The sequence below is a fragment of the Belonocnema kinseyi genome, chromosome 2 (assembly GCF_010883055.1).
Source record: "Belonocnema kinseyi isolate 2016_QV_RU_SX_M_011 chromosome 2, B_treatae_v1, whole genome shotgun sequence".
Taxonomy (NCBI): domain Eukaryota; kingdom Metazoa; phylum Arthropoda; class Insecta; order Hymenoptera; family Cynipidae; genus Belonocnema; species Belonocnema kinseyi.
The window spans coordinates 38,650,475-38,666,169 of record NC_046658.1 but is presented as its reverse complement, the minus strand read 5'-3'; the positions used below and the strand labels follow the sequence as shown (position 1 = coordinate 38,666,169).

Sequence of the window (15,695 nt, the reverse complement as noted above, 5' to 3'; positions counted from 1 at the left end):
AGAGTCAGATAGATATTCAATAATTACACTTTTGGCAACTCTATCACCTTTCTTCCACTCATCACTTTCCTTATTCAAGGTTTCATCATCTACCACTTTAAGCACATCAAGTTCACTTAACAAAGCACGTAATCTGAATTTCTATACACTATACCTATCACCGTCAAACGGTTTAATGTTTCTTTTTATTTTTAAATTCTCCATTTTAGAGTTTATTAATTTTTATCACTATCCACAGAATTTAACAGGTACACAGTTTATACGTAAGTTTTAAGTTTTATCACATGTGGCTGATTCACAGTTCACAGGTAATGCACAGGTAACTTCGCGTATTCTGGGCCCATAACCTATAGGAATTAGGCTATGGGAATAAAACAAACGCTGTACTTTATAAAAGAACTTGTGCTTTAATTTTAAGAGCACTTCAGAAGGCACGTCTTTCTTTTATCGAAAGCTGATCAAGACTAAACTAAGGATTACTCATTTCCACCAGCACCCTTTGTGACAAAACGCCGAGGCCAGTCCAGTTCGGCAACAATAATGATCGTTTTGTGAGTTCAAAAATAATGTAAAAACTGTCAAAAATTTGAAAAATATTTCTATAACATAAAAAATAACAATTTGTATTGCATAGGTACAAAACTTCATATTTTGAGGTTTTGTTTTTGTTGTAACATTTTTTATTTTACTTTATTCAATAACTTTACTTACATATGAAAACATATCCCCATTTAAACGTTTTGACTACGCCCGCAAACTACACAAGCTGCCACCATTTATTATATTTATTTACAATAAATTATAATTATATAAATTATAAATAAATTAATTCTGAAAAGTGCGATAAACGTTACATTATTGGGGCACGCGCAACACAGAGCACGTTCCTGTGCTGCCCCAAACTTCACCCAATGAAAATATTCTCAACCAATCAGCTTTATCTAGAAAGAGATAGGTCTACTCTTATATGTTTTTTCTCTCTCTAGAGCCCATTATTGTTCTCCCCACAGCATTACAGGTCCATTTATGTATGTCGATGTCAAAAACTCCTAGCTTCTCGATTATCGACAGTTACCTTCTCTTTCTAACATATAAGATAGAAAGAGATTGTCGCAGTCGATAGTTTTTAAGGCAATTGTACATCTCCGCCTAATTTCTTTCGATGGAAGAGATTCGTTCAATTAGATTAGACGGCATCGGAATCCCACCCCTGGCCGAGCAGCGCCCATCAGTAGGCATGTCCATAGTCTGCCATTTCCGGCAAAAAGATGTATATGAAAAAGCCTTTATATCGTTAATCAGTTTGCTGGCATTTTAAGCATTGGAGGACCGTTTTAGATCTCTGGTTTTAGTTTGTTTACTTTGCAGGTTAAAAATGTGAACTCTTGGCAAAATAATTGTATAGAAATTATTTTATCAACATGTCGACAAAAAGGCTTAGAGAAATATTGGAACTTGCAAAAGGCAAAAAAGCTGCTGGAAGACGGGTATGCTGAAAGTCATTACTTTAATATTTTTTTCAGAGTCGTTCGCTAAGCAATTTAAAATTTATTTGTACACATTGGATTTCAATCGGTTTGAAGTGGAGTTATGAATTTAATAAAAAACTTATATTGTTTCGTCCCATAAATTCAGTAGGAACCTATACTTCTTCTTAAACATATACATTTCTTACTGTTATACGAACAGCAAATAACGAATACAATTCTATAAAATTTCCATTGTTATTTCATTATTGTCTTAAATAAAATCGATGGGTTCTACGAATAATAGGCTATTATTTCGTTACCGTTAAGAATTAGGCAAACTTCATTTGGTATGAAATTTAGTAGAAATGTGTGCTAAAAGAAATAAAAAACTTTTAAAATTTTTTGTTTTGAAAGTTATATGAGCCTAACTTGCATTACAAACTGTAATACAAAATACTGGAGTTTTAAATTCGTAGGAAATGTTTCGAAAAATAATAGGTTATTTCTTCCTCCTAAAAACTTGCCTAAATGAAATTAGCCTAATTCTTATCCGTAGAGGAATGATAGCCTGATATTCGTAGAACCCATCGAAATTACTTGAAATTTTACTTTGCGAAGTTGACAAGTGTCATGGCTAGGCACGATTAGTTTCGAATGAATTGTTCATTGGCACTTGTGGAGTCCGAAGAAGGTCACCCTCCCTTCTAGAAATAATCGATTGGAAACGATTTACGACGATTAAGAGTGATCAAAAGTTGTATCGGTTTAAATTGTTGCTTACTGTGTCAATTGTTCCCAATCGCATTCAAACGTATTGAATTGAGTAAATGCACTTGCATGCAATACGCCCTCTGCAGTTTTCGTTTGTAACACACATGACGCGGACGCTTTTATTGGTTAGAAATTAAATTTTTAATAATTTAACAAAAATTTTAAGAACAAAAATTAGAATGTTTGTTCAGGCGGTATAGCGAATGAAAAATCGATAGTATCTGGGGTTATAACAACATGCAAAAATCATGCCGTTTCACGGACGTATCAGTGATATAGTGTGATTATCAAGTAGGTAGTAGTCATTTGATTTAGTGGTTATATTGTTGTAAAATCTTTATTTTCTTCTTTTTATATTCATATTGTAGACATTTGTTTCTTTTAAAGAGTAAAAAGTCGCCTGTAAATAATGATAGCAATATCAAAATAATGTAGTGACAATATTAACCTCTTACTCAGAATAATAGATACCCAATTGAAAACGATTGGAATCATTATAGAACCTAGGATGGCGCTAATAGTTTGAAACTCGGGCTAAATAAATTGTAGGTAACTCATTGAATTTAAAAAATTTTTTAGTAGAAAAACTTGTCCAATTCTTTTAAGTTTCTTGCAATATAAGAATTATGAATTTTTAAATAAGTTTGATTTCAAATTCTTGAAAGTTTCTAATTTTAAATATTGAAAATATTCCATTTTTAACATTTAAAATAGTTTGGTTTGTCGATGCCTAATCTTGAAATCATATATTCGTAAATTTTCATATAACAGTATTGACATTTTTCTACATTTTAGCATATCAAAGAAGAAGAGTTTGATTTTAAACTTAAAAATTTTTTGAGACTGAGTTTGAAATGCTAAAATTAAAAAATTAATAAGTTCACAATTAAGCAGCTTAGGAGCCCGAATTTTAAACAGTTTATTTCTTAAGCCTGAATTTGTACTTATTCAAATCAAATCACAACAAGATTAAAAATGTACATTTTTCATTACTTCAATTTCACATGGCATAATTTTTAAATATACAACGTTTCTGAAACCATATTGTAAAATTCTGAATGCTTTATTTGGAAGAAGTGTCTGTATGGCTTATAATTTTTACATACATTTTGAAGATTTGAACTCGAATTAGCTGGTTTCAAATGTTTTAATTATACATTTAAAATGCTCAGTGTTCAGAAAACTTCGACTTCGAATGGATTAATTTACAATTTAGTCTTAAATACTTGAAATAAAAAAGGTTCAACTTTGAAAAATTGAATTTTGAGTTTTATTCTGTTCCTCTATTGTGTGTACATTTTTTTTACCAGGAAATGATTCCTCTTCGATTTTAGTGGCTACCTTGTAAATAATAATAAAAGTAAATTTACTGTTCTATTTAGAAAGTTAAAATAATAAAAAGGTTTTTCTTGAAATATTCGTTCAATTTTTTCAATTTGAAATTAATAAATATTTTAAGTTTTAAATTATTAATTGAAGAATATACATCATCAGAGTTTTAATTTCGAATTATTCACTTCATGATGGTTTTCAGTTTTCGGTATTCAGTAGTTATTTTTATATTTTGAATGTCTGCATTTTAGTTTTTATTGTGATGTTGTATTATACCTTTCTTTTTGAAAGGTTTAAATTTGAATTATTAATTTTTTAACGATTTAAATCTAAAAACAAATAATTTTCAATATATTGATTAAAAATTATTAAATTTTTAACGCATTTTATTGAAAATTGATCAATTTAAAACGCGTGCAATGTAAAATTATTGCATTTTATAGGTGTTGTTTGCATTTTATATTTTCTTGTAATTTGATACTATATCATTATTTTTCAAAGGTTTAAATTTGATTGATTAATTTTGTAACAATTTCAATTTAAAGCCAAATAATTTTCAATACATTGATCACTGCAATAAATAATCCAAGAGCGCATAATAGTAAAAAAAAAATTTGCTGCTTTCACTAATATAAAATAAACTTTTTTATTTTTATCGCGTGTTTGATTTTATATTTTTAATGTATAATACTATTAGCACACGTTTTACCGTAGCACCCATTTTGTCTGGTAAAAATGACCTATACCATTTTTATTTACTTTATTTTGTAATATACACTGTTTAAAATTCATATTCTTACAAAAAAGTGAATAACTGTTTTTAAATAATTCCCCCCATACAAAAGTCCTGCCATCACATGCCAAATTCGAAGTACCCGATTGGAAACAATTGGAAATGAAAAATGCTCAATCGCTTCGAATCGTGTTTTTTAATTGTGCCAAAACGATTGACAACGATTAAGCATTTTGCATTTCCAATTGTTTCCAATTAGGTATTTTCACTTCAACTGTCAGCTAATTTCACTTTGTTAAAAGCTGAGGGGAAAAAAATGGGTGAAATGCATGGAACAAAACTTTATTCGTGTAATATCTTTGTAATTATCAATCATTATTATCATTTTATTATTTAATTAAATAGTAATTAAAAAATAAAAACTATTTTTCAAATACACTTATACAGAAAAAGTTAGCTCTTACGAAGATATTAGCAAAAGAGGACAAAAATGGACTAAATCCCATGCATTTGGTCCCTTGTTTTCCCCTCAGCCATCTACGAAGTGAAGTTAGCTGTTAATAGAAGTGAAAATACCTAATCGGGTCGGGTACTTGGAATTTGGCACGTGAGGGCAGCACTTTCGTATGGTGGTTCGTATGGTGGTGAATATACCTTATCTGCAATGATAGCTGTAAGACATTTATAAATTGTTGGAAGACAGGCTATCGGTCGAAAGTCAAATGGATTTTGAGCGTCTGGTTTTTTTGGTAACATATACGTAGTACCCTGGAGCATAAAGCCTGGTATCAGATCTGGGTGTTCAATGATCTTATGAGAACACCTTGCCGACGCAAGATGCACACTTGTCAGGTACTTGTAGCAGAAGTTGTGCACCATGTTCGGACTTGGAGCTTTCCATTTACTTGCCCTTTTCAAGACCGCTGAAACATCTAAAGCTGTGATGTTTGTCAGTTGCATTTCAGGGCTATTGCTTGCCCTTGCTTTCTCTAGTTTGAACCAAGCATTGTCCAAATTGCATCTGTTCATTTTTCACCAAACACCCAACCACTAGTTAGTCATATCTTCCAATTGAGGGGCTTCGGTGCCTTGCTGGTTATTTGGTTTTACTCTTAGTTCACGATAGAACCTTCTTCCATCTGTTATTATTATTATTATTATTATTATTATTATTATTATTCTATTTGAACGAGCCTCGGTGGCTCAGTTGGTTAGACGCTCGGACTTCACCGCAGAGGTCCGGGGTTCGATCCCGGAGCCGGTACCTCTAGAAATTTTTGTATCTACCTTTACCGAGGTTCTTTATTTTATTATTAAAATTTTACTGGCGTAAACCCGGTTATACATCATAGCCACGGACTAAGTCAAGTGACTGATGAGATTAGAATGTTATAAATTAATTTAAATAATTTAATACAATGCTTGAAACCTCCTGATATGATGTTGTAGGTATACAATTACGAGCGGCCACGAGCGTTGGAGGTGACAACAGTCACCTCTGGATGTTTTCTTAGAGCTACCATCTACTCGATCTTCTGTAACGTGTAGATTGCTCCTGATGCCCTTCACCTTAGCGATAAGATCTCTCAGTGCGACTTTTTTTATATTAGGATACTTTGCAGCAAATTTTGTTCTTAAATTGTATCCTTTTTCCATTTTCGTTTCAAACTTCGCACTTTTGTAATAGAGACGCACCAATTCCTCTTTCATTGTTTGTATCCCAATTGATGCTCTCCCACGATGGGGGGACCTACAGCTTAAGTTGGGTTTCGAACAACCAGAACCTGGGTAAAGGTACATTGAAAATTTTCTAGAGGTATCGGCTCAGAGATCGAACCTCGGATCTCTGAGGTGAAGTTATTATTATTATTATTATTATTATTATTATTATAAAAACATTTCTGTGTTGAAATGTTGTCACAGGCTTATACTGCCCAAGAGGTCGAAGGCATTTTCGGTTAGAGTTGGATTTTTTATTTGATCTTTTTTGCACGGGGCTATCCCGGTATATATCATCAGTCACGGACGCATTTTTATAATGCAATTAAGTGATCTTATGAGAGCAGTCTTGCCAGAAATATTTTGTAATAGAGACGCACCAATTCCTCTTTCATTGTTTGTATCCCAATTGATGCTCTCCCACGGTATTTCTGTCGAGGTGGTTGGCTGCAAATAGCTAACGCTAGCCAAAGCATCTTCAGCCGGCACAGTTGATGTTCCACTGCTTACCGTTTGTCGCAGATGTTCTTGCTGGCCAGCTGTTTGATTAGTGAGTTCTGCCTGCCCATCTCTCAGCTCACCATCTCCACCGTCCCGCTTACTGTGGCCCCCAGCTGTGGCTCCAGGGGCGCCCTGACGATCCTCGGGAAGCAACAAGCGTTTCAAAATCTTTAATATGTTCTCCATTTTTCATTCATGGGTTTTGGGTGTTCTACTTTGTCCCTCTCTACTTCGTTATTAGCCTATTTGGCATGGGAAACCCTGTCAGTAGTAATGTTACCGCCAACATTACCGTCAAAGTCATGAGAGGAAAGCTCAAGCCCTACCGCGAAATCAACGCGGAACACCTTCGGCAGGGGGAACACCTTCGGTAGGGGAACCTACCTAATTTTATTATTATTATAAAAAACATTTCTGTGTTGAAATGTTGTCACAGGCTTTTACTGCCCTATATGTCGAAGGCATTTTTGGTTAGACCTGGATTTTTATTTGATCCTTTTACACGAGGCTGTCCCGGTATATATCATCAGTCACGGATGCATTTTTATAATGCAATCAAGTGATCTGATGAGAGCAGTCTGCCCAGACATATTAGACAAAGCCTAGTTTTACCCCATCATTGACGGACTGGGTTGCAGTCAATTACACGATGGGGGGACCTACAGCTTAAGTTAGGTTTCGAACAACCAGAACCTGGGTAAAGGTACATTGAAAATTTTCTAGAGGTATCGGCTCAGAGATCGAACCTCGGATCTCTGAGGTGAAGTTATTATTATTATTATTATTATTATAAAAACATTTCTGTGTTGAAATGTTGTCACAGGCTTATACTGCCCAAGAGGTCGAAGGCATTTTCGGTTAGAGTTGGATTTTTTATTTGATCTTTTTTTCACGGGGCTATCCCGGTATATATCATCAGTCACGGACGCATTTTTATAATGCAATTAAGTGATCTGATGAGAGCAGTCTTGCCAGAAATATTGGAAAAAGCCTGGTTTTTACCCCATTATTGACGGACTGGGTTGCAGTCAAGTACACGATGGGGGGACTTACAGCTTAAGGTGGGTTCCGAACCACCAGAACCTCGGTAAAGGTAGATTGAAAAATTTCTAGAGGTACCGGCTTAGGGATCGAACCCCGGACCTTTGAGGTGATGTCCGAGTGTCTAACCAACTGAGACACCGAGGCTCTCCTTTATTATTATTTCTCCTTTATTATTTTAATAAAAAACTTTTCTGTGTTGAAATGTTGTCACAGGCTTATACTGCCCAACATGTCGAAGGCATTTTTGGTGAGAGTTGGATGTTTTATTTGATCATTTTTTGCACGGGGCTGTCGCGGTATATATCATCAGTCAGGGACGCATTTTTATAATGCAATCAAGTGATCTGATGAGAGCAGTCTGCTCAGACATATTGGACGAAGCCTGGTTTTTACCCCATCATTGACGGACTGGGTTGCAGACAAGTACACGATGGGGGACCTACAGCTTAAGGTGGGTTCCGAACCACCAGAACCTCGGTAAAGGTACATTGAAAAATTTCTAGAGGTACCGGCTCAGGGATTGAACCCAGGACCTCTGAGGTGAAGTCCGCGTGTCTAACCAACTGATGTTCTCTAAAATGTTCTCTAAAAATGATTCTAGTATGTTGCAGTTTTTTTCTAAAATTTTCCACTTTTGAAAAGAAGCTTTTTGACACATAATAAGTTGCGTAACTGTTTAAGTTTTTAATTTAAGAGAAAAACAAAAAGTGCTTTTGAGCCATTGGTTAGCTCTATTGAATCGCAAAAAGTGCGCTTTAAAAAGATAACCAATGTGCGAGAAAGCCCTGGACGAATATCAGCGTGCATAAAATAGCTTTAATTTTGACACATAATAAGTTGCGTAACTGTTTAATTTTGTAATTTAAGAGAAAAACAAAAAGTGCTTTTGAGCTATTCTTTAGCTCTATTAAAACGCAAAAAGGGCGCTTTAAAAATATAACCATGTGCGAGAAAGCCCTGGTCGAAAATCGGCGTGCACCAAATAGCTTCAGCTTTGACACATAATAAGTTGCGTAACTGTTCAATTTTTTAATTTAAGAGAAAAAAGTGCTTTTGAGCCATTAGTTAGCTCGATTGAATCGCAAAAAGAGTGCTTAAAAAAGGTTATCATGTGCGAGAAAGTCCTGGTCTAAGGTCGGCGCGCACCTGCACTGTTCGTCTCTACTAAGTTGGGTAGGCCGGGGTATTCAAGGATTTGCTAACCTTGGTGTCATTTAGTTCTTGACATCATAGCTTGGGAGCATGAGGACTCTCGCCCCCCAATATTTCAGGAGGCTTTCCTATTACCCCCTGGAAGGATCCCTCCTTGGTTCAAGTCCAACTGACTGCAGTCTGTCGATTCCTCGGTATAGCTGCATCTCGGGATGCAGTATCTCCGGTTCGCCTATTCCATATGTATAGTCCGATGAGACCCGTAAGCCCTCGCACCAACCACAAGGTCCCGCGATCCCTAGGGAGAGCACCAGTCTACTTAAAAGAATAGTAATTCTTCTCTTGAAACACTCGTTTGAGTGCAGAACATTTTTAAATGAGAAGTTTAATATAAAGAATGTGATGCATTAAGTAATATTCGTCTATTTATAGCTGTGAAACCACGTAAGATAATTAAAACACAAGATGTGCGTGATATAATTCTTGGATTGTTAAAAGAAATTTACCTGCAAAATGAGTAGAAACAAAAAGAAATTCACTGAACAGGTTATTTAAGAATAAAAGAATACGATATTCGAACAAATCTGACTAAAAATATGTCCACAAAGAGAATGTAGAATAACCTGCAAAATAAATTTCTTTTAGCCGCTTACGAGAAAGATGTTTATTTTGTTGTAATATTAAATTTTCATTGTTACTAATTTTTGCAACCAAATTTCTTTGTTTCCAAAATCTTGGGAAATCTGTTCAAATATAGGAGCTCTACAAATTCACGTTACACCGAAAAAACGAGTTTCGATTTATGATGGCCTACTTGGGATAATTTAACATAAACCTACTATATAGGTCGCTTTTTTGGTTCCGCAAACTTCTTTTTATGTACCCGTGTTATTATAAAAGTATTTGAAGATTCACTATTCACATTTAAATTGTTAGACAAATTCGAAAAAAATTCAAACATATAGACTGAAGGGCATATGAGTGTTTTAAGTTATTATGATAAATAAACTAAACTAGCTTAGGTGGGAACCAATTTGGAGCCCCCCCCCCCCATTCAAGTGCGCCCAGGACAAGTACCATGCCTGCCACACCCTAGATACGCCTCTGAATGTATCACACAATCGTCCTGGTAAGAAGGATTGCATTGGAAAGTATTCGAAAAATCCCTGTTCAATGGTGACGTGACGATGCAGCAATGTTTTTTCTTAATACTTTTGAATACCCCAAGTCAACCATGAAATATGACATTTTTAATCTCTTTTAAACTTACAAATATTGCTGTTCTTCTTTACTGTTTTCCGAATGAATGAGGTTAAAAGCATTTAAAAACAAGGTATTAGTCATTTTAAATTTTCAATATTTATTGCTACACAGGTACCTGTGATCGAATAGCCTTACTATTCGATGGACTTCGCAAGTTCCATCTCTCGAAAATAGTTCCATTATCCTCTCGATTATCGTTTTTTTCTGATAAGCTACTTAATTGCGCGATTTTGATGTAACGTGAAAAATAGTAAACAACTATTAGGTACCACTTTCCTCCGTTTTTAAATAAATCTGACCCTAAACCTTACGCATTAAGTTTTCGATCTACGCGCTTAAGCCTAGCCACCACACAGATTCTTTGGATCGACGACGAAATTTGACTATACCTTAATGGCCCGAGAGTATTACAGCTAAAACTTGCTGCTGCATATCCATTGGTATTTTCTTGGTCTCAGGCCACCCGTCGATAGAATAAAATTTTAACTTTCTACAAATTTCGCCTGAGTCCTGACTTCTCATTACCTTATCGATATAGACAATATTATAATAAAAACACAATAAAGTTCACGAACGCATCAACTTGATCGTCCAATTCTTTCGGCCTGTCCTTGTCTGATAATGGGCTACTCGATAGACAATCTGCTACCACAAGAGTTTTTCCTGGTACATATTGTACTTCTTATCTATAGCGCATCAATCTAAGTTTAAAACGTTGTAACCGCAGGGATAGATCCGCCCAAGTTAATTTTAATGTTTCGCGTTCTACTTGTGCGTATCTACATTCAGTTGAGGCTATTTTTTTAATGTGCAAGCTACAATATCGTGAAGTACGTTTTCTTTTATTTCAAATAAGCAAGCACCAATGCAATAAAAACTGGCATCAGCACTAAGGACCATTTGTTTATCCGCATCAAAAAAAGCTAGAGCAGGAACAGTGGTCAGTATCTCCTTTAAGGTGTCCGCACAAGAAAATACGTGTGCAGTATGCTGGAAACAGCTCACGCACGAGCCGGCTGTGTACGCACACAGAGTACCAACCAATCATGCGCGATCTGTTGGCGGGCTGTGTGTGTGTGTGCGCACGGATAGATCGTGCGTGAGCCGTTTCCAGCATACTGCACACGCATTTTCTTATGCGAACACCTTTATTAAGTTAAATTTTTTGATCTGGACTCCATACGTACATAACGCTATCTTTCAAAAAGACTATAAAGAGGTTCAAGCGTTTGAGATCGGTTGTCGATTAATCTAGCGGCGAAATTCACCATACCCAAAAATGTTTAGAGTTCAACTTTATTAGTTGGCTCTGAAAATTCAGCAATTGCTTTTACTCTATCTAGATCGATATCAATCCGGCGATCTAAGTACTTTACCTTTCGAACACCGAATTTGCATTTTACTGTATTAATTGTGAGATCTTCTGCCTCTAGTTTCTTCAGAACAGTTCTCAGAGTTATACCTTTATTGAATTTCACAACGCCAAATGTTTCTCTAGCTTCTGGACTGAGTAATTCTCTCGGTAAATTATTAATAACGTAACCTAAGCATGCGAGTATCCGATCTTTGCATTTCAGGGTTAGGTTAATCAATCCCCGAACGTTGATATTTTTCTTATCTGGACCTTTAACCGTCTCTTTAACTTTAGATAGATTCTCGTACAAGCAATCGTCAATCATATGTCTTCCGGGAAGCACACACAATCGGCCACAGTATCAATTAAAAAATTCGAATCAGGTTTAAATTCATTAATAATAATTTGACGCATTTGGTTTCTTTACGCATTGTTCTGCTAAGGTGTTCAGCTAGTTTCGGAAACTGAACGAAAATGTCTTCACTTCTCTTGCCTATCACATAAATTAATGTATCGATTTTGTCGCAGTCTTCTTTGTCACTGAAACCCGATACTGACATATATCGAGAAATCCATTTTTTCCAAACTGGCCACGCCGCCGTATTACTGAAATCAAGTTTATTTGGTGGCGATACGTTTTGCGACACTATTCACCTCGATTATTAAAATCACCGTTTACGGCATTGTTCCGAAGTTACTTGAGCGGTAATCGGTTGTTTAGCGCTTGTATGACGCGTCCTCTCTCTCACTTGATGAGCCTTCACTAGTTCATAGTTTTTTTTACTATTCAACTGGTTTCCCCCCTTCGAAAACGTGAAGCTTTTGTTTCCTGAGCTGCAGCCATGTAGTGGTACCACTAACTGATAACTATTTAGAGTAGAGAAAGGAATAATATAGTAAATGATGCTGAATATTCGGTTAGACGTACTCGTGCTCGCGAAGGAGGACATGGACTGACTGAAACAGGGAAAGCAATGGATTCAGGCCCTTACGGACATTTTTATATGCTAACACAACAAATTAAAGGTTTCTTCCAATTATAATCTAAAATATATTTTTTAAATTAGCCAAATCTTCAAAAATTTATTAATTCGCGCATACACTTATTAAAAAGAAAAAGGTTAGATACATCTATCTATGGACGATTTTCTTAAATTCCTGTGGTTAGCTAATTCCCTAAGTTTTTTCAGCCAAAACTATAAATTTCCTAATCACCTAACCGCTGCATCTGCCCCACTGTACTGGGGTTCGCAAAATTCGACACCAAGGGTTTTATAGGGACAATCGAAAAAAGATTCCCTTTTATCAGAGTGCAATTCCTCTTCAGATAGATATCTTTAACTGTATCGATCAACTTTCTAAAGCAGAAAGTCAGATCGACGGCTCTCTTCCTGATCTTTCTTTGGAAGCAGTGGGTACGTATTACCCCGATTAAGAATTTTAACTCCGGACCCGTTAGACATTTTAGTAGGACATCCCCATGTCGTTGATGTTTGTGGTTCTCCGTACATTTTCGCATCACATCCACGAGGGAATCTTTCATTTTGCAACGTTTTCATGAAAGCCTCAATGACCCTTTGGGAAGGGAAATTTGCATCAACCGGGAAATAGACTAAGGAATAAACCTTATAAAGCTTTAGCCTTTCTAGGCCAGTCAACGAAGGATTTTAAATGGAAATAATTTATAACAATGAACTTAGTTGTCAGGAAGCTTCCTTAGGGGGTCTTGAAACACCTCCCAAAATTCAGTAAATTTGGGGGAGGGGGCGCTTGAGCCGCCATCTTTCAATATGGCGGATGATTTCATGTTTTTAGATTTTCCTTGGAAACGGCTGTTTTTAGAGCAAAAATAGTTATATAATAAAACACTCTAAATTTTCTTCTGAATAAAAAAGGTTATATAAAATATTGCCATAAAGTAAATAGTTTGCCTGAAAAATTGAAAAGATTAAACATTTTTTGAAGTTCATTATTCTTGCATTTATGAGCGATTTCCTCAGTGAAAACGAGTGCAGTTTATTATTTCGAGCTTGGCTGAAGGTAAGCTACCGTGCAATATCGATTATTTCGTTGTAGCTGTATTATTTATTTAATACTGAAAATTATTTTGATCATTTTCAACGCTTAATTTGAAGAGGTTGCTTTCATTTCTCGAAGTAGGGACTTTGTCATTTACCTTTCCTTATGTCTCAACAACGCATCTGCAAATTTTCGAAATTTTAAATTAATTTTTTGATATTAAAAACCGCCTTTTTTTGAACCTGTGTCAAAACTCTCGGAAAATCCGAGTTGAGTCTGGGGGGTGAAGTAATAACGATGTATTTACTGCAGGCCGACTTTTTTCTTTAAACGGTAGAAAACATAATGCACCCATCATAAATAATCTCAACTCCTTCCATATGCCTGGGACCCTTCGAACTGCATTTCCAAGGGCATGAAGCGACCACGGTCATGTGGCCACAGGCGACTATCGGCGTCCCTCTTCCGCCAAAGCAAATACGCAAGGGCAAGCGAGAGAGTAACGGGCTTGTTGGTACAGTCAAGCACAGTCGTCTCTATTTTTGTAAGAGAACCTTTCTTCTCCCGCTAACATTTCACGTCTATTAAACGCGTTTTTTGTATCAGAAAAAAATCATATCATTACTGATTTTTGCATGAAGCATTCCAAAGGTGCTCCAATGATTTTATCAAAATTCAGTAATGATCGGATTCAAATTAAGCTTACAAACAAGCTCTGAAGTGAATTTCAACCTTTTGTTCGACAAGCCTCGAAAATACTTCTGGCTTCACATCTATTGTTTTTTATATAGAAAGTCGTTTGTAAAATAATAATTTCGAAGATAATATAACAAGAACAGAAAATTATTAACATTCCCTGAAATAATTCAGATGAATTCTTCAAGGGGAAGACAATAAAATAACCATTTTTGTATCTCCATTTTTCTCCCGCTAACATTTCACGTCTATGAAACGCGTTTTTGTATCAGAAAAAAATCATATAATTACTGATTTTTTCATGAAGCTTTCCAAAGGTGCTGCAATGATCGTATTAAAATTCAGTAATGATCGGATTAATATTAAGCTTATAATCAAGCTCTGAAGCAAATTTAAACCTTTTGTTCGACACGCCCCGAAGATACTTCTGGCTTCACATCTTATATAGAAAGTCATTTATAAAATAATAATTTCGAAGATAATCTAACAAGAACAGAAAATTATTAACATTCCATGAAATAATTCAGATTAATACTTCAAGGAGAAGAAAATAAAATAACCATTTTTGTATCTTTTTTGAAATTTTCTTCAAACTTCTGAATGTCTTTTGAAATTAATAGAATTTTTCGTTCAACTTTTAGAAATTTCGCAAATTATAAAAAATCATGTTGAAATATTCTAGACTCTTTTAACAATTTTGGAAATCTTTTAAAATCTTTTTAAGTATTCTCTGTAAATAATATTCCAAAATAAAAAATGCTTTTCAATTTTCCTAGGAATCTAACGGAAATGTTTTATTCTTTTGAAGCCTTTCTTAATTTTTAAAAAGTTTCTCATTTTTTTTTTTAATCTGCAAAAATCGACATTTTATTTTAAATTAGGCTGTGGCTATTTGCACCGAAATTTCGGTTCGACTAGCCAAATTTTGTTGGTACAAACTTCGTTTAAATTATATGAAATCATTTCAAGTTTTAATTAATTTTCAATTTTTTGAAAACTTCCAAACACCTATTAAAATTACTCAAATTTCGTCTAGAAATAATAAGGGTCCAATTGCTATTTAAACATCTAAATTGAAACGTTTCACTTAGACACTAAACCTTTCTTTTTAAAAAACAATCAAAATAGTAACGTTCAAAGCTCAAAAGATATCCGAAATTTTAACGATTTAAGTTTTCCCAGGTAAAACAATTCAATTTCAAATTGTTTATTTTTAAAAATTCGGTTTTGATTTATTCGGCTTGAATAAACCTTCAAATATTGATAAATATAAAATAATAATTATTGCTTGTAATAAAAAAATTTAAAATAGTATGAATTAATATTTTACACTGAGCCAATATTTTTAATTTAGTGAAAGCGTTTAGTTACAAAATACATTTTTCCGAAGTAATTTTTTAATTAAAAATAGTAAATATATAGTAATAGTAATAATAGTACGAGGGTAGTTCAATAAGTCCTTAGAATGAAGTATAAAAACAATTTTTTTTGGGTAAATTTTTTCTTATTTTTCAACATAATCTCCTTGGCGCTCTATACGCTTGGTCAATCGCTTTTCAAGTTTTTTTAATCCTTCAGAAAAGTGCGTTTTCGGAAGTTCCTTAAAATAAGCACTTACAGAGGCAATGACGTCTTCGTTGTC

General features: G+C 34.7%; 1 protein-coding gene across 3 annotated transcripts in view; it reads left to right on the top strand.

Annotated features, from left to right (window-relative positions):
• The first annotated feature begins 1,297 nt into the window (after window positions 1-1,297).
• Window positions 1,298-15,695, top strand: part of LOC117166950 (serine-protein kinase ATM-like) — a 41,991-nt gene continuing 27,593 nt past the window's right edge. For 2 of the 3 annotated variants that reach the window (XM_033351432.1, XM_033351430.1), the window contains exon 1: window positions 1,298-1,487. In XM_033351432.1, coding sequence (XP_033207323.1) covers window positions 1,422-1,487 — 66 coding nt within the window. In that variant the 5' untranslated portion in view covers window positions 1,298-1,421. The remainder of the gene's footprint in view (window positions 1,488-15,695) is intronic. The other variant, XM_033351433.1, reaches the window with a different exon arrangement.